The 20,312-nt window shown below is 46.1% G+C and overlaps 1 protein-coding gene and 1 pseudogene across 1 annotated transcript; one reads left to right on the top strand and one right to left on the bottom strand.

The window, feature by feature from the left end:
• Positions 1-20,312, top strand: part of LOC139256383 (zinc finger protein 850-like) — a 69,353-nt pseudogene that overhangs the window by 42,395 nt on the left and 6,646 nt on the right.
• LOC139256377 (zinc finger protein 226-like) lies at positions 14,994-17,121 on the bottom strand (the record flags this gene model as incomplete). The annotated part of the gene is made up of 1 exon (XM_070874212.1): positions 14,994-17,121. A coding segment is annotated over one exon (1,320 nt), but the record flags the coding sequence as incomplete, so codon positions are not given.

Consider the following 20,312-nt stretch of genomic DNA (forward strand, 5'->3'; position numbering starts at 1 on the left):
TCCGTTACATATTGCTCAAGGAACCCGTCCCTTATGCACTCAATGAACTCTTCCTCAAGGCTACCCTGACCAATTTGATTTGTCCAATCAATACGGAGGTTAAAATCACCCATGGTCATTGCTGTTCTCTTTTTACAAGCACCCACTATTTTTTGGTTTACACTCCGACCAACAGAGTTGCTACTGTTAGGAGGCCTATAGACTACGCCCACCAGTGACTTTTTTCCCTTATTATTCCTTATCTCCACCCAAACTGTTTCAACATCCTGATCATTTGAGCCAATGTTGTCTCTCACTATTGCAGTGATTCCATCCTTTATCAACGTAGCTATTTTGTTTCCCTGGAGTTCCTATTATGAGTTTCAGAAACTTTGGTGCCAAGTGGACCAGGTGTTTAAAGATTTCCCTCTTTCCATGTTGCTGTTAGTTAAAGGTTTCCCTCTCATTATGCACCTTTAGTAGTTAAACAAAATCCTTCCTGTTCGTAGTGAGTCACATTCTGCACTGGGGGAGACGGCTGGTGACTTCAACCTTAAATACTCCTCCTCTTGTTCAAATCCCTCCAAGGCCTCACCTCTCCCTATCTCTGTAACCTCCTCCAGTCCGCCAACCCTCTTAATAAGGAGAAACAATTTTCAGTGTCAGAAGGATCGGGTAACCAGAGTGGAGTTGAGAGAGAAGATCAGCCATGATCTTACTGAATGGTGGAGCAGGCTCGAGGGGCTGTATGGCCTACTCCTGCTCCAATTTCTTGTGTTTTTAAAGGGTAATGGAAATGCAGAACTCGATGTTTCCCATATAACTGAGGCTGGGGGCCAATTGAACAGGCTCAAGGGGCCGAATGGCCTATTCCTCTTTCTATGTTCCTACTTACAGTGATGACTTTTGTAAACAGCTTTTACAGGGGTTTAGAAGGGGAGGATACGCCGAGGGGATTAAACCTGGGCCCCTCCTGTTACTATGACTCAGTCACACTGGTCAGTGCCTGTACCCACTGAGCCATTGGGAGGAGGGGAGGGTCCAGTGATCCTGCTGGAAAATGCACATGTGAGGCCTCAGGTGAGGACAGTGGAATAGCCTGTCGACACTCACTGTCGAGGTTCACACATGGAGATTGGGCACATGGGTCACATATTGGAGAGAAACTGGTGAGTGTAGAACTGAACCCAGCCAGAGCCAGCACCTTCAGGGGAGGGAAACCAGTGAGTGTAGAACTGACCCTAGCCAGAGTCAGACATTAGTGAACCAGTTGGATTTTTACGACAATCCGGCCGCTTTCAAGGTCACTTTGTTATAATGCCGGCCCCACAAATTAGCAGATTCATTAAGTTCAAATTACTAACTTGCCTCTTTGTGGGTTCTTTCTCACACTGCCTTTTTCCTGTTTTAAATTAATTTTACAGGGTATTAGAAGGGGAGGATTTGCAGACCGGAAACTCAAATCGCAGACCGCATCAAGATCTGACAACGTCACTCGATTCATCGGGACCTGAATATCATCGGCCTCTCAATATGGAAGCAAAAAGCACCGTTGACAGTGGGAGAAAGTGTACACGTGTTCTGTGTGTGGACGAGGCTTCAGCCGAATCTCTGGCCTATCGAGACACAAATGCAGTCACACTGGGGAGAGGCCATTCACCTGCTCAGAGTGTGGGAAGGGATTCACTCGTCCATCCCACCTTCTGATACACCAGCGAGTTCACACTGGGGAGAGGACGTTCACCTGCTCCGAGTGTGGGAAGGGATTCGCTCGTTCATCCCACCTTCTGATACACTAGCGAGTTCACACTGGGGAGAGGCCGTTCACCTGCTCCGAGTGTGGGAAGGGATTCATTCAGTCATCCGACCTTCTGATACACCAACGAGTTCACACTGGGGAGAGGCTGTTCACCTGCTCTGAGTGTGGGAAGGGATTCACTCGTTCCTCCATCCTGCTGACACACCAGCTAGCTCACAAGTGACTGCAGGGGATGGACTCTGCTGTTATTGCTGCTGTTAATCACATCCAGCACTGAACCATGTTCATTCTGACCATTGGGGTTTGTTTCTGCTGATGTTAATAACCCTATAACTGGGCTGGAATTTAATATTCTGGAAGAATGGGAAATAAATCAGCTTTGCTTTAAACACATTGCTGTGGATTTTTGTCTTTCCCACCTGAGTGTTTAGCATCACCTGGCTGGAGCTCAGAGAGGATCGTACGGCGGGAACAGAACTTCAACCTGGACACAGTCCTTCAGGGAGAGGGGCAAACGGCACTTTGGTCTTTCTCGTCTGTCTGCACTGACAGCAAAGTCGCCGTGCAGGTTAATCTTGAGCTGTGTAAGAAATGTGTCCCAGCGCTCTCTTCCATGGTTCAGACTCCTGGGCATGGAACAGAAGGCTCCTTTAGAAATGAACCCCAGTGCTTTGTTTGCTTTTTAAAATGACCGTATTAACCCGCGTCGCTACTTTTAGTTATTTGTGTGTCTGTACCCTTTGATCCCTTTGCCCCTCTTCCCCATTTAGACTCTTATTTTCCAAATAGAATGTGGCCTCCTTATTCTTCCTACCAAAGCACATCACCTCACACTGATCTATACTGAAATTCATTTGCCAATTACACACGCATTCTGCAAACTTATTAATGTCTTGCATTTTGACACAGTCTTCCTCAGTATTAGAAACATAGAAACATAGAAAATAGCTGCAGGAGCAGGCCATTCAGCCCTTCTAGCCTGCACCGCCATTCAATGAGTTCATGGCTGAACATGAAACTTCAGTACCCCCTTCCTGCTTTCTCGCCATACCCCTTGATCCCCCGAGTAGTAAGGACTTCATCTAACACCCTTTTGAATATATTTAGTGAATTGGCCCCAACCACTTTCTGTGGCAGAGAATTCCACAGGTTCACCACTCTCTGGGTGAAGAAGTCTCTCCTCATCTCGGTCCTAAATGGCTTAGCCCTTATCCTTAGACTGTGACCCCTGGTTCTGGACCTCCCCAACATTGGGAACATTCTTCCTGCATCTAACCTGTCTAAACCCGTCAGAATTTTAAACGTTTCTATGAGGTCCCCTCTCATTCTTCTGAACTCCAGTGAATACAAGCTCAGTTGATCCAGTCTTTCTTGATAGGTCAGTCCCACCTTCCCGGGAATCAGTCTGGTGAATCTTCACTGCACTCCCTCAATAGCAAGAATGTCCTTCCTCAAGTTAGGAGACCAAAACTGGACACAATACTCCAGGTGTGGCCTCACCAAGGCCCTGTACAACTGTAGCAACACCTCCCTGCCCCTGTACTCAAATCCCCTCGCTATGAAGGCCAACATGCCATTTGCTTTCTTAACCGCCTGCTGTACCTGCATGCCAAACTTCAATGACTGATGTACCATGACACCCAGGTCTCGTTGCACCTTCCCTTTTCCTAATCTGTCACCATTCAGATAATAGTCTGTCTCTCTGTTTTTACCACCAAAGTGGATAACCTCACATTTATCCACATTATACTTCATCTGCCATGCATTTGCCCACTCACCTAACCTATCCAAGTCGCTCTGCAGCCTCACAGCATCCTCCTCGCAGCTCACACTGCCACCCAACTTAGTGTCATCCGCAAATTTGGAGATACTACATTTAATCCCCTCGTCTAAATCATTAATGTACAATGTAAACAGCTGGGACCCCAGCACAGAACCTTGCGGTACCCCACTAGTCACTGCCTGCCATTCTGAAAAGTACCCATTTACTCCTACTCTTTGCTTCCTGTCTGACAACCAGTTCTCAATCCACGTCAGCACACTACCCCCAATCCCATGTGCTTTAACTTTGCACATTAATCTCTTGTGTGGGACCTTGTCGAAAGCCTTCTGAAAGTCCAAATATACCACATCAACTGGTTCTCCTTTGTCCACTTTACTGGAAACATCCTCAAAAAATTCCAGAAGATTTGTCAAGCATGATTTCCCCTTCACAAATCCATGCTGACTTGGACCTATCATGTCACCATTTTCAAAATGCGCTGCTATGACATCCTTAATAATTGATTCCATAATTTTACCCACTACTGAGGTCAGGCTGACCGGTCTATAATTACCTGTTTTCTCTCTCCCTCCTTTTTTTAAAAGTGGGGTTACATTGGCTACCCTCCACTCGATAGGAACTGATCCAGAGTCAATGGAATGTTGGAAAATGACTGTCAATGCATCCGCTATTTCCAAGGCCACCTCCTTAAGTACTCTGGGATGCAGTCCATCAGGCCCTGGGGATTTATCGGCCTTCAATCCCATCAATTTCCCCAACACAATTTCCCGACCAATAAAGATTTCCCTCAGTTCCTCCTCCCTACTAGACCCTCTGACCCCTTTTATATCCGGAAGGTTGATTGTGTCCTCCTTAGTGAATAATGAACCAAAGTACTTGTTCAATTGGTCTGCCATTTCTTTGTTCCCCGTTATGACTTCCCCTGATTCTGACTGCAGGGGACCTACGTTTGTCTTTACTAACCTTTTTCTCTTTACATATCTATAGAAACTTTTGCAATCCGCCTTAATGTTCCCTGCAAGCTTCTTCTCGTACTCCATTTTCCCTGCCCTAATCAAACCCTTTGTCCTCCTCTGCTGAGTTCTAAATTTCTCCCAGTCCCCAGGTTCACTGCTATTTCTGGCCAATTTGTATGCCACTTCCTTGGCTTTAATACTATCCCTGATTTCCCTTGATAGCCACGGTTGAGCCACCTTCCCTTTTTTATTTTTACGCCAGACAGGAATGTACAATTGTTGTAATTCATCGATGCGGTCTCTAAATGTCTGCCATTGCCCATCCACAGTCAACCCCTTAAGTATCATTCGCCAATCTATCCTAGCCAATTCACGCCTCATACCTTCAAAGTTACCCTTCTTTAAGTTCTGGACCATGTTCTCTGAATTAACTGTATCATTCTCCATCCTAATGCAGAATTCCACTATATTATGGTCACTCTTCCCCAAGGGGCCTCGCACAACGAGATTGCTAATTAATCCTCTCTCATTACACAACACCCAGTCTAAGATGGCCTCCCCCCTAGTTGGTTCCTCGACATATTGGTCTAGAAAACCATCCCTTATGCACTCCAAAAAATCCTCCTCCACCGTATTGCTTCCAATTTGGTTAGCCCAATCTATGTGCATATTAAAGTCACCCATTATAACTGCTGCACCCTTATTGCATGCACCCCTAATTTCCTGTTTGATGCCCTCCCCAACATCACTACAACTGTTTGGAGGTCTGTACACAACTCCCACTGCAACTCTGCCCATATAGATTCCACATCATCCAAGCTAATGTCCTTCCTAACTATTGCATTAATCTCCTCTTTAACCAGCAATGCTACCCCACCTCCTTTTCCTTTTATTCTATCCTTCCTGAATGTTGAATACCCCTGGATGTTGAGTTCCCAGCCCTGATCATCCTGGAGCCACGTCTCCGTAATCCCAATCACATCATATTTGTTAACATCTATTTGCACAGTTAATTCATCCACCTTATTGCGGATACTCCTTGCATTACAACACAAAGCCTTCAGGCTTGTTTTTTTAACACCCTTTGTCCTTTTAGAATTCTGCCGCACAGTGGCCCTTCCTGTTCCCCACCCCGGGCCTCTCCGCCCCCCACCCCCCCCCCCCCATCTCCCCTCCGTCTCCTGCCTCTGCCTCCCTTTTGTCTCTCTCTGTCTCCCTGCATTGGTTCTCATCCCCTTGCCATATTAGTTTAACTCCTCCCCAACAGCACTAGCAAACATTGGTTCCGGTCCTGCCCAGGTGCAGACCGTCCGGTTTGTACTGGTCCCACTTCCCCCAGAACCGGTTCCAATGCCCCAGAAATTTGAATCCCTCCCTGCTGCACCACTGCTCAAGCCACGTATTCATCTGCGCTATCCTGCGATTCCTACTCTGACTAGCACGTGGCACTGGTAGCAATCCCGAGATTACTACTTTTGAGGTCCTACTTTTTAATTTAGCTCTACCTCCCAATTTGTGTCATCTAAAAATTTGGAAATTGTACTTCTGATTCCCGAGTCCAAATCCTTTATGTAAATGGCGAACAACAGTGGTCCCAACATCGATCCCTGTGGATCACCATCTCCCACCTATTGCCAGAACAGTGATCCCAGCACAAATCCCTGGGGAATACCACCTCCCACCTATTGCCAGAACACTGGTCTCAGCACTGATCCCTGTGGAACACCACTTCCCACCTATTGCCAGAACAGTGGTCCCAGCACCAATCCTTGTGGAACACCACCTCCCACCTATTGCCAGAATAGTGGTCCCAGCACCGATCCCTGTGGAACACCACCTCCCACCCTTTGCCAGTCTGAGTAGCTACTCTTAACCCCACTCTCTCTTTCTGTTTTGTAACCAGCTTGCTATCCACAACAATATGTAAGATCTACAAAGTGACTAAGGTCAGGCTGTGTGGAGTGAAGGGCCAGGCAGCAGAATGGATGGAAAGATGGCTGCAAAACAGGAATTATTTGTTGGAGTTGAGGGCAGTTTGTTGCCATATTTCCATCCATTCTGTTACCTGACCTTTGACTCCTCACGACCTGACCGTGGGCATTTTGTAAGACGGTACATACTGCAGACACAGTGCACTAGTGGTGAGAGGGGGTGGAAATTGAGTCCTGTGGCAGGGTCATTGATGAAGTGGATTTCGCTGAGTTTGCAGGCAGCGCTAGTGGCATTTTTCACCACTTTCCAGTTTTAAAAATAATCTTATTGCCAGTTTATTAAAGCCATTAAAAGCCTCTCCGATAGGTCGTACAATAAAATGAGGCCTTATAGCTTTCCATCAGAGTTAGAATCACAGTTAGAAAGCATTTAGTGACTGAGCCAGACTGGGCCGGGCCTAAGGTGCGAGTTAGTGATAGAAAAGTGCCGGCCAGTGCACTTGACTCCAGGATGAGAACCCAGGCACTCAGGTCTCTGTGACATTGGTTGATGAATTTTGTTCATTGCCTAGTCTCAATCACAATGGTGGGTCATCTTGCTGTCGAGTGGAGGCGGGGATCCCCAGTGGAGGGCTCTCCATGCAGGGTACATAAAAACATCACAGATAGGAGCCGGAGTAGGTCATTTGGCCCTTCGGGTCTGCTCCGCCATTCAAGAAGATCATGGTTGATCTTCTACCTAAACTCCATCTTCCTTTACTATCCCCATAGCCCTTAATTCCCAAAAAATGATCGCCTTCTTTCTTGAATCTACTCAATGGCTGAGCATCTACAGCTCTCTGGAGTAGAGATTTCCAAACATTCACCACCCTCTGAGTGAGGAAATTTCTCCTCATCTCTGTCCTAAATGTCTGACCCCTTATTCTGCAGCGTGGATGAGCACGCAAATCGATTTCTGCACACAGAGCAGGTGAACGGCCTCTCTCCAGTATGAACTCACTGGTGTGTCAGCAGCGTGGATGAGCAAGCAAATCCCTTCCAACACATGGGGCAGGTGAACGGCCTCCCCCAGTGTGAGTGCATTGGTGTGTCAGCAGTGTGGATGAGTAAGCGAATCCCTTCCCACACATGGGGCAGGTAAATGGCCTCCCCCAGTGTGAGTGCATTGGTGTGCAATGAGGGTGAATGACTGAACTGTTTCTCATCAGTGTGAACTCGCTGGTGTTGAATCAGATCCACAGAGCTTTAAAAGCAGTTCGCACCGTCGGATTATTTAAAAGATCTCTCATCAGTGTGAACCTATTGGTGTTTCAGAAGGTGTGATGAATTAGTGAATCCCTTCCCACACACGGAGCAGGTGAACAGCTTCCCCCCAGTGTGCCTGTAGTGATGAGTTTCCAGCTCAGACGGGTAACTGAATTCCTTCCCACAGTCCGCACATTCCCGCGGTTTCTCTGTGGTGCGGGTGTCCTTGTGTCTCTCCAGGTTGGATGATCAGTTGAAGCCTCGTCCGCAGAAAGAACACCTGTACGGTTTTGCCCCGCTGTGAATGGTGCAATGTTTTTTCAGGCTGTGTAACTGGTTAAAGCTCTTTCCACAGTCAGTGCACTGGAACACTCTCACTCGGGTGTGTGTGTCTCGGTGCTTTTCCAGTCACACTGATGTTTGAAATCTGTTCCCACTGACAGAACAGACAAACATTTCTCCTTCCACATTCAAAGGCCGATGATATTCAGGTGGTGATGAAGCGAGTGACTCTGTCAGATCTTGACTATATGTTTGGTTTGAGTTTCTCATCTGCAAATCCTCCCCTTCTAATACCCTGTAAAAGAAGTTTACAAAAATCATCACTAAGTACAGGATAGACATTCAGAAGAGACAATTCTAGTTTAAATGGAACATTATTTCCTCTCGTTTCCGCCAAAGCTGTAAATCCCCATCCCTCACACTCACCCTCCTCCCTGTGCTAAAGTCCAAATCCATTGCACCATCTGCAATGTTTTCCCTTTTGGTTGACTTCTCTCCTCCCATGAAGGTGCTGACTCTGTCTGGGTTCAGTTCTATACTCACTGGTTCCCCTCCCTCTCCTCCCCTGAAGGTGCTGACTCTGGCTGTGTTCAGTTCTACACTCACTGGTTCCCCTCCCTTGAAGGTGCTGACTCTGGCTGTGTTCAGTTCTACACTCACTGGTTCCCCTCCCCTGAAGGTGCTGACTCTGGCTGGGTTCAATCCCACACTCACTGGTTCCCCACCTTTTGTGAAATGCTTTGGGTACTTAATTAAACATATACCCAGCAGAAGAACATTAATCTAATGGGAGATCACTGACACATGAGCAGCCAGCATGGGAGCCTCCTGAGAGTCCGGTCCCATTACAGCTTGTATTTACAGGAGCTGGGACAAGGAAAGAGTCCCATTCAAATGACTGGTACATTTGTTAACTAAAATAGTAATTTTGCCTTAATCTACAAACGCTCCCTAACCAGTCCCCATTTCTCCATTTACAGACGCTCCCTAACCAGTCCCCATTTCTCCTCCATTTACAGACACTCCCTGACCAGTCCCCATTTCTCCTCCATTTACAGACACTCCCTGACCAGTCCCCATTTCTCCATTTACAGACGTTCTCTGACCAGTCCCCATTTCTCCTCCATTTACAGATACTCCCTGACCAGTCCCCATTTCTCCGTTTACAGACGTTCTCTGACCAGTCCCCATTTCTCCTCCATTTACAGACACTCCCTGACCAGTCCCCATTTCTCCATTTACAGATGTTCTCTGACCAGTCCCCATTTCTCCTCCATTTACAGACACTCCCTGACCAGTCCCCATTTCTCCATTTACAGACGTTCTCTGACCAGTCCCCATTTCTCCTCCATTTACAGACACTCCCTGACCAGTCCCCATTTCTCCGTTTACAGACGTTCTCTGACCAGTCCCCATTTCTCCTCCATTTACAGACACTCCCTGACCAGTCCCCATTTCTCCATTTACAGATGTTCTCTGACCAGTCCCCATTTCTCCTCCATTTACAGACACTCCTTGACCAGTCCCCATTTCTCCTCCATTTACAGATGCTCCTTGACCAGTCCCCATTACTCCTCCCTTTACAGACACTCCCTGACTGGTCTTCATTTGTCCTCTAATTACAGAAGTTCCCTGACCAGTCCCCATTTCTCCTCCATTTACAGACGCTCCCTGACTCGCTGGGGATTTCCTGGCACTTCCTGGTTGTCCCGGAGTTTGTGTCTGAATCTGGCGGGTAGTTGTGGGGAGGTGGACAATGCGGAGTGTTGTCTCTCGGGCCTGGGCCCACACACGGTGTGTGTGAAGACCCCCCCAGGGGTTAGGAAAAGCGGGGGCGGGGCCACAGCTAGTAATCAGCTGGTCCTCCAACCAATCAGAGTGTCCGAGGGGCGGGGCTTGCGGCACCAGTGGGCGGGGCTGAGCCCGGATCTCCCTGATTGGCTGAAACTCTGCCCCATTGTTAAAGCTGATTTCTTTCAAACTCCAGGAGTAAACTGGACCTTTCTGTTGTGGCTTTAAACAGATGGAACCCTGAAGGGTGGAGCAAACATTGCAACATTTGTTTGTGAAATGTATTTATTCAGGACAGACAGCAGGGATTCAGGAAATAACACAATGCAGTGAGAAAGGAAATGCAGTGGATGTTGTGTAGATGGATTGTCAAAAGGTGTTTGATAAGGTGCCGGACAAGAGGCTTGTTGATCAAATTAAGGCTCATGGTATTAAAGGGAGTGGGGCCGAGTGGAGAGGAAGTTGGGTAAAGGGCAGAAAACAGAGAGTAGTGGTTAATGGATGTTCTTCAGACTGGAGGGATGTAAACAGTGGTGTCCCCAGGGTCAGTGTTGGGACCAATGCTCTTCTCAATACGGAGAAATAATCTGGGCTTGGGTGTATGGGGCATACGATCAAAATCTCCAGGGAACACCAAAAAGGGCCCATGGCCAACTGTGAAGAGGACTTTAAGTGCCTTCATTGTCAATACACAGGTTAGTAATTGGGGCAGGTAGATGTGAAATGAAATTTAATGCAGAGAAATGTGCTGTGATAGATTTTGGGAGGAAATGTACATTAAATGGTAAAACTTTCAATGGAGTAGAGGAGCAGAGAGATTTAGGGTTGTAAGATTCTAGATAATTCCTTATCTTATTAAGGATTGAGAGTCTAGTGTTCAAACACAAGAACATAAGAAATAGGAGCAGGAGTAGGCCATCTGGCTCCTCGAGCCTGCTCCACCTTTCAATAAGATCATGGCTGATCTGATCCTGGCCTCAACTCCACTTCCCTGCCCTCTCCCCATAATCCTTGACTCTCTTAATCTTTGAAAACTCTGTCTATCTCCACCTTAAATATATTCAATGATTATTATTAGCAATTTTAATATCTTAAGAAATATAATTTGACCAGATTCTCTGTGCTCTACCACAACTGATGTCCTAGGGGTAACATTTGCTAATGCAGTTCGGGGGTGTTTAAACTAATATGGCAGGTGGATGGGAACCTACGCAGCGAGACAAGGTAAAGTAATATGGAGTCAGAAACAGATGGCAGAAAGGTAAAAAGCAATAGTGGAAGGCCGAGTAAACAAAGGCAAGAAACAAAAAGGGCCACACTACATCATAATTCTAAAAGGACAAAGGATGTTAAAAAAACAAGCCTGAAGGCTTTGTGTCTTAATGCAAGGAGTATCCATAATCAGGTGGATAAATTAACTGTGCAAATAGATGTTAACAGATATGATCAGATTGGGATTACAGAGACGTGGCTCCAGGATGATCAGGGCTGGGAACTCAACATCCAAGGGTATAAAAACATTCAGGAAAGATAGAATAAAATGAAAAGGAGGTGGGGTTAAAGAGGAGATTAATGAAATAGTTAGGAAGGACATTAGCTTGGATGATGTGGAATCTATATGGGTAGAGCTGCAGAACACCAAAGGGCAAAAAACGTTAGTGGGAGTTGTGTACAGACCTCCAAACAGTAGTAGTGATGTTGGGGAGGGCATCAAACAGGAAATTAGGGGTGCATGCAATAAAGGTGCAGCAGTTATCATGGGTGACTTTAATATGAATATAGATTGGGCTAACCAAACTGTAAGCAATACAGTGGGAGGAGGATTTCCTGGAGTGCATAAGGGATGGTTTTCTAAACCAATATGTCGAGGAACCAACTAGGGGAGAGGCCATTTTAGACTGGGTGTTGTGTAATGAGAGAGGATTAATTAGCAATCTCGTTGTGCGAGACCCCTTGGGGAAGAGTGACCATAATATGGTGGAATTCTACATTAGGATGGAGAATGAAACAGTTAATTCAGAGACCATGGTCCAGAACTTAAAGAAGGGTAACTTTGAAGGTATGAGGCGTGAATTGGCTAGGATAGATTGGCGAATGATACTTAAAGGGTTGACAGTGGATGGGCAATGGCAGACATTTAGAGACCGCATGGATGAACTACAACAATTGTACATCCCTGTCTGGTGTAAAAATAAAAAAGGGAAGGTGGCTCAACCGTGGCTATCAAGGGAAATCAGGGCTAGTATTAAAGCGAAGGAAGTGGCATACAAATTGGCCAGAAATAGCAGCGAACCCGGGGACTGGGAGAAATTTAGAACTCAGAGAAGGACAAAGGGTTTGATTAGGGCAGGGAAAATAGAGTAGGAGAGGAAGCTTGCAGGGAACATTAAGACGGACTGCAAAAGCTTCTATAGATATGTAAAGAGAAAAAGGTTAGTAAAGACAAACGTAGGTCCCCTGCAGTCAGAATCAGGGGAAGTCATAACGGGGAACAAAGAAATGGCGGACCAATTGAACAAGTACTTTGGTTCGGTATTCACTAAGGAGGACACAAACAACCTTCTGAATATAAAAGGGGTCAGAGGTTCTAGGTTCAGAAGGAGGAACTGAGGGAAATCCTTATTAATCGGGAAATTGTGTTGGGGAAATTGATGGGATTGAAGGCCAATAAATCCCCAGGGCTTGATAGTCTGCATCCCAGAGTACTTAAGGAAGTGGCCTTGGAAATAGCGGATGCATTGACAGTCATTTTCCAACATTCCATAGACTCTGGATCAGTTCCTATGGAGTGGAGAGTAGCAAATGTAACCCCATTTTTTTAAAAAAGGAGGGAGAGAGAAAACGGAATTTTAGACCGGTCAGCCTGACATCGGTAGTAGGTAAAATGATGGAATCAATTGTTAAGGATGTCATAGCAGCGCATTTGGAAAGAGCTGACATGATAGGTCCAAGTCAGCATGGATTTGTGAAAGGGAAATCATGCTTGACAAATCTTCTGGAATTTTTTGAGGGTGTTTCCAGTAGAGTGGACAAGGGAGAACCAGTTGATGTGGTGTATTTGGACTTTCAGAAGACTTTCGACAAGATCCCACACAAGAGATTAATGTGCAAAGTTAAAGCACATGGGGTTGGGGGTAGTGTGTTGACGTGGATTGAGAACTGGTTGGCAGACAGGTAGCAAAGAGTAGGAGTAAATAGGTACTTTTCAGAATGGCAGGCAGTGACTAGTGGGGTACCGCAAGGTTCTGTGCTCGGTCCCCAACTGTTTACACTGTACATTAATGATTTAGACGAGGGGATTAAATGTAGTATCTCCAAATTTGCAGATGACACTAAGTTGGGTGGCAGTGTGAGCTGTGAGGATGCTATGAGGCTGCAGAGTGACTTGGATAGGTTAGGTGAGTGGGCAAATGCATGGCAGATGAAGTATAATGTGGATAAATGTGAGGTTATCCATTTTGGTGGTAAAAACAGAGAGACAGACTATTATCTGAATGGTGACAGATTAGGAAAAGGGGACGTGCAACGAGACCTGGGTGTCATGGTACATCAGTCATTGAAGGTTGGCATGCAGGTACAGTAGGCGGGTAAGAAAGCAAATGGCATGTTGGCCTTCATGGCGAGGGGATTTGAGTACAGGGGCAGGGAGGTGTTACTATAGTTGTACAGGGCCTTGTTGAGGCCACACCTGGAGTATTGTGTACAGTTTTGGTCTCCTAACTTGAGGAAGGTCATTCTTGCTATCGAGGGAGTGCAGCGAAGGTTCACCAGACTGATTCCTGGGATGGCGGGACTGACATATCAAGAAAGACTGGGCTTGTATTCACTGGAGTTCAGAAGAATGAGAGGGGATCTCAGAAACGTTTTAAATTCTGACGGGTTTAGACAGGTTAGATGCAGGAAGAATGTTCCCAATGTTGGGGAAGTCCAGAACCCGAGGTCACAGTCTAAGATAAGGGGTAAGCCTTTTAGGACCGAGATGAGGAGAAACTTCTTCACCCAGAGAGTGGTGAACCTGTGGAATTCTCTACCACAGAAAGTTGTTGAGGCCAATTCACTAAATATATTCAAAAAGGAGTTAGATGTAGTCCTTACTACTTGGGGGATCAAGGGGTATGGCAAGAAAGCAGGAAGGGGGTACTGAAGTTGCATGTTCAGCCATGAATTCAGTGAATGGTGGTGCAGGCTCGAAGTGCCGAATGGCCTACTCCTGCACCTATTTTCTATATCTATGTTTCTATCAGAGTAAACATGCAAGTCCCGTGTGTCCACAGTAAATGACACGAGGTCAGCCTACTGGATGGAACCTCGGGTGCCCTGAGCTTGATCTCCGGTGTCTCCAGTCCCGACTGCCACCTTACATCAGTCTCCCCTCACTTTTATACCCTGCAGTGATCCACCTCTGGCACCAGACTCTTCTTTGTCTTCGCTGATGGGTTTTGGCAGGAAGCTGGGAAAAGACAGCTGGAATTTCTCTAATCTGTGATTTACAAGGACACTTTCCCTGGTTCACAGCAGTTACTTTTCTTCAGTAATTTTCTCATTATCCCTAAACTCCCCTGCCTGCTGTTAGTTGTTATTTTTTAGTTTCACAATTATCGGTATAAACATCACACATTATAATCTAATCTATTGTGTTACTCACTCTGGTTTGAGCTTACATTGTGGTTACTAACAGACAAACCCTGTTCTTTCCCCTGATCTGATTACAGATTCCAACAGTGGGTTCAGTGAATGGAATGTCTTATCAGTGTTGCCATGGCGACCTGTCTGCAGTGAATCGATTGTTTGACTTTCTAACTCAGACTAAACTTCTCTTTCCCATGATACACATTATATCAGCCAGTTTATGTCAATGTGTTTTAGCCATGTTATGTTAATATCTCTAAAACCTACAAGGGGATCAGATACACAAATCTTTAAAAGTACGAGGGACAAGTTGATAAAGTGGTTTAAAAAGCACATGGGATCCTAGGTTTTATAAATAGGGATGTGGAGTACAAAAGGGCAGAGGTCATGTAAACCTGTACAAATCATTGGTTAGGCTGCAGTTCGAATATTGTGTCAGGCTTTAGGGCATCTTACACCAGGAAGGATGTCAAGGCCATGGAGAGAGTGCAGAGAGATTCACTGAGATGATACCAGGGACAAGAGCCTTTAGTTATCAGGGGAGATTGGAGAAACTGGGACTCTTTTCATTAGAACAAAGGGGAATTGGAGATCTGAGGGAGGTGTTCAAAATTTGATCAGGTAAATGAGGATAAACTATTTCCACCAGTCGGTGAGTCAGTAACTCGAGGGCATCAAATTCAAATCATCACCAAAAGGCTCAGACCCAGAAAGGAACTATCGAACACTCTGTACAACAATATTCGGGACACTCACTGTCCCTCCGGATCTGTGTCCAGGGAGAAGCTGATGGGTTTCTCTTATCTTTGGGTTAAATTTTGCTCTCATCGAGGTTATGGATGTCAGTGCTGGGGAAATGGGATATTCTGAGCACCTAGTGTCTGCCTAAACACTCTCCAGTCAGGTACAGCACGGGTTAGATACAGAGTAAAGCTTCTGCCGCACTGTCCCATCAAACACTCCCAGGGCAGGTACAGCACAGGATTTCAACCGAGGCCCCATCAACCCTCAACCAATATCATTCAAACAGATTATCTGGCCATTGCTGTTCATGGCAGCTTGCTGTGCACAAATCATCTGCTGCATTTCCGATACTACAACAGTGAATGCACTTCAAATGTACTTTGATATTGTTGTACTTCATTGGCTGTAAAGCACTTTGGGACATCCTGAGGTCATGTGAGGTGCCACATAAGGACAGGTCTTTGTTAAATGGAGGAGAAAAGCTCCAAAAAAGGAACAGTTGGTAACAGGACAACAATTAGTCTCCTCTTATATTGGAAAAATCAAGGAATTGACAAAATGTGTGTTGGAACCAAAGCTGAGTTATTTGTCAGATATCCAGAAAATTAAACTCCGGCCCAGTTTCAGGGGAAACAAAGCCCAATTGTCAGAATGAACAAGGTTCAGTCCCGATGTGATTAACAGCAGAATCCAACCCTGCAGTCACATGTGAACTCGCTGGTGTTTCAGCCGGTTAGATGGATCAGAGAATCCCTTCCCACACACAGAGCAGGTGAACGGCCTCTCCCCAGTGTGAGTGCGTTGGTGCATCATCAGATGATTTCTGATTTTAAAGCTCTTCTCACAGTCAGAACATTTAAATGGTCTCTTATTGGTGTGAACAAGCTGGTGTACAGTGAGGTTGGATGACTGAGTGAATCGCTTTCCACACACACAGCAGATGAATGGTCTCTCCCCTGTGTGTATACGTTGGTGTATCATCAGCTCCATTTTGGTTTTAAAGCTCTTCTCACAGTCAGAACATTTAAATGGTCTCTTATCAGAGTGAACAACTTGGTGTGCAGTGAGGCTGGATGAACGAGTGAATCTCTTCCCACACTCTGAGCAGGTGAACGGCCTCTCCCCAGTGTGAGTGCGTTGGTGCATCATCAGCTGATTTCTGCTTTTAAAGCTCTTCTCACAGTCAGAACATTTAAAAGGCCTCTTATTGGTGTGAACAACTTGGTGTGTAGTGAGATTGCATGACTGAGTGAATCCCTTCCCACACACAGAGCAGGTGAACGGCCTCTCCCCTGTGTGAAAAGATTGGTGTCTCATCAGACTATTTCTGCTTTTAAAGCTCTTCTCACAGTTAGAACATTTAAAAGGCCTCTTTCTGGTATGAATAAGGAGGTGTGTAGTGAGCTGGGATAACTGAGTGAATCCCTTCCCGCACATGGAGCAGGTAAACAGCCTCTCCCCAGTGTGTACTCGCTGGTGTCTCAGCAGATCAATTTTGGTTTTAAAGCTCTTCTCACAGTCAGAACATTTAAAAGCTCTCTCATCAGAGTGAACAAGTTGGTGTGACAGTAGATTCGCTGAACAGGTGAATCCCTTCCCACACACGGAGCTGGTGAACGGCCTCTCATCAGAGTGAACAAGTTGGTGTGACAGTAGATTCGCTGAACAGGTGAATCCCTTCCCACACACGGAGCTGGTGAACGGCCTCTCATCAGAGTGTACAAGTTGGTGTGACAGTAGGTTCGCTGAACAAGTGAATCCCTTCCCATACACGGAGCTGGTGAATGGCCTCTCGTCAGAGTGAACAAGTTTATGGCGCCTCAGCTCCCCGGAGCTTTTAAAGCACTTCCCGCAGTCCGGACATTTAAAAGGTCTCTCGTCAGTGTGAACTCGCTGGTGTGTCTTCAGCTGGGAAGAAATAGTGAATCCCTTCCCACACACGGGGCAGGTGAACGGCCTCTCCCTGGTGTGACTGCGCCGATGAATTTCCAGCAGGGACGGGGAACGGAATCCCTTGCCACAGTCCTCACATTCCCACGGTTTCTCCGTGGTGCGGGTGTTCTTGTGTCTCTCCAGGTTGGATGATCAGTTGAAGCCTTGTCCACACGCACAACACGTGTACGGTTTCTCCCTGCTGTGAATGGTGCAATGTTTTTTACGGCTGCGTAACTGGTTAAAGCTCTTTCCTCAGGCAGTGCACTGGAACACTATCACTCGTGTGTCTCGGTGCTTTTCCAGTCACACTAATGTTTGAAATCTTTCCTCACAGACAGAACAGACAAACATTTCTCCTTCCACATTCAAAGGCCAATGATATTCAGGTAACGATGAATCGAGTGACTCGGTCAGATCTTGATGTGATGTTTGGTTTGAGTTTCCCGTCTGTAAATCCTCCCCTTCTAATACGCTGTAAAAGAGTTTACAAAAGTCATCAATGTAAGTCCAGGGTAGGTAGAAAATTTAAACAGACAATTCCAGCTTCTATGGAATATTCTTTCCTCTTTTGTTCCCACAAACATGTGATCCAATCAAACTAAAAGAAGCCAAAATAAGCAACAAAAGCAAAGGGCACCTTCCCAACTGAACCAGAATGTTGTTCCCAGTGTGTATGAGACACTCTATACCCTGAGGTGTCACCGTCGAGGAAGGCATCAAGGAACCAGTGCACACCGCATGCTCACTCTCCAGGGCCATCCGGGCACCGACAAGGCAAAAGACCACAAGAATTAGGTGCAGGAATAGGCCATACTGCCCCTCGAGCCTGCTCCACCATTCAATAAGCTCATGGCTGGTCTTCAAACTCAGCTCCACCTTCCTGCCCTATCTCCATATCCCTTGATACCCCAGAGTCCAACAATCTATCTATCTCAGTCTTGAATATACTCAACACCTCAGCACCCACAGTCCTTTGGGGTGGAGAATTTCAAAGATTTACAACCCTCTGAGTGAACAAATTCCTCCTCATCTCAGTCTTATAATGGCCAACCCCCTTATCCTGAGACTGTGGGCCCTATTCCTAGATTCTCCAGCCAGGGGAAACAACCTCTCAGCATCTACCCTGTCAATGCCCCTCAGAATTTTACATCTTTCAATGAGATCCCCTCTTATTCTTCTAAACTCCAGAGAGTATAGGCCCATTCTACTCAATCTCTCCTATTAGGACAATCCCCCCAACTCAGGAATCAATCTGGTGAATTGCACTCCCTCTAAGACAAGTAGACCCTTCCTCAGATAAGGACCCCAACACTGTGCACTGCAGGTGTGGTCTCACCAAGGCCTTTTACAGTTGTAGCAAGACTTCCTTATTCTTGTACTCCAACCATCTTGCAATAAAGGCCAACATGCCTTCCTAATTGCTTACTGTACCTGCATGCCAGCTCTCTGTGTTTCCTGTGCGAGGACACCTAAATCTCTCTGAACACTAACATTTATTAGTTTTTCACTTTTTAAAAAATATTCTGTTTTTCTATTCTTCCTACCAAAGTGAATAACCTCACATTTCCCCACATTATGTTCCATCTGCCACCTTATTGCCCACTCACTGAAACTGTCCATATCCCTTTGCAGGGTCTTTGCGTCCTCCTCACAGCGTACTTTCCCACCTGGCTTTGTATCGTCAGCAAACTTGGATACACTGTACTTGATCCCTTCATCCAAGCAGGGAGGTCCTGCTGCAACTGTACAGGGTATTGGTAAGGCCGCACCTGGAGTACTGCGTGCAGTTTTGGTCACCTTACTTAAGGAAGGATATATTAGCCTTGGAGGGGGTACAGAGACGATTCACTAGGCTGATTCCGGAGATGAGGGGGTTACCTTATGATGATAGGTTGAGTAGACTGGGTCTATACTCATTGGAGTTCAGAAGGATGAGGGGTGATCTTATAGAAACATTTAAAATAATGAAAGGGATAGACAAGATAGAGGCAGAGAGGTTGTTTCCACTGGTCGGGGAGACTAGAACTAGGGGGCACAGCCTCAAAATATGGGGGAGCCAATTTAAAACCGAGTTGAGAAGGAATTTCTTCTCCCAGAGGGTTGTGAATCTGTGGAATTCTCTGCCCAAGGAAGCAGTTGAGGCTAGCTCATTGAATGTATTCAAATCACAGATAAATAGATTTTTAACCAATAAGGGAATTAAGGGTTATGGGGAGCGGGCGGGTAAGTGGAGCTGAGTCCACGGCCAGATCAGCCATGATCTTTTTGAATGGCGGAGCAGGCTTGAGGGGCTAGATGGCCTACTCCTGTTCCTAATTCTTATGTTCTTATGTTATGTTCTTATTATGTTTAATATAGATTGTAAATAGCTGAGACCAAAGCACTAGCACCCCACTAGTTACAGCCTGCCAACCGGATAATAACCCGTTTATCCCTAATCTCTGTTTTCCATCCGTTAACCAATCCTCTATCCATGCTAATATATTACCCCCAATTCCATGTGGCGCATCAAATGCATTTTGGAAATCCTGCAATATTACATCCACTGGTTCCCCTTCATCCACCCTACTAAAAAGGTAATAAATTTGTTCAACACGATTTCCCTTCCATAAAATCATGTTGACTCTGCATAACCAGACCATGATTTTCTAAATGCCCTGTTACCACTTCTGTAGTAATGGATTCCAGCATTTTCCCAATGACTGATGTCAGGCTAACTGGCCCGCAGTTCCCCGTTTTCGCTCTCCCTCCTTTCTTGACCGTGGAAGTGAGGCAGGCAGCCAGAGTGACCCACCCCCGGGCCCCGCCCATTCTGGACCTACAAGTTGCTGTTTTAGCCAGGCCCAGGAGAAGAACCTCTGTCTTACTCACCCTCACTCCGCACCGGGCGACCAAAGATTAGGAGCACGGAGCTAAATTGTAACCAAGAGTTAAGGAGTAGCCCCTTCAGGTAACTATTGAGGGGCTGCAACCTCTCACACTGAATATATACATGGCCCATGGACTCCTCTAGGCCACAAACATCACAGACGGCCCGGGAGTAGGATGAAGCAGAAAAAGAATGCGTATGACAGATGTCAGGTCGAGAATACATCTGAGAGATCTAACGGTTTATGTGCACAAATCATTGAAGGTGGCAGGACCGGTTATGAAAGCAGTTCAAAACGCTTCCGGGATCCTAGGCTTCATGAATAGAGGTTTAGAGTACAAAAGCGTGGAAATTATGATCAACCTGTATAAAAGACTGGTTCGGCCTCAACTGGAGTAGTGTGTCCAAT

This window comes from Pristiophorus japonicus, unplaced genomic scaffold (assembly GCF_044704955.1).
Source record: "Pristiophorus japonicus isolate sPriJap1 unplaced genomic scaffold, sPriJap1.hap1 HAP1_SCAFFOLD_717, whole genome shotgun sequence".
Taxonomy (NCBI): Eukaryota; Metazoa; Chordata; class Chondrichthyes; family Pristiophoridae; genus Pristiophorus; species Pristiophorus japonicus.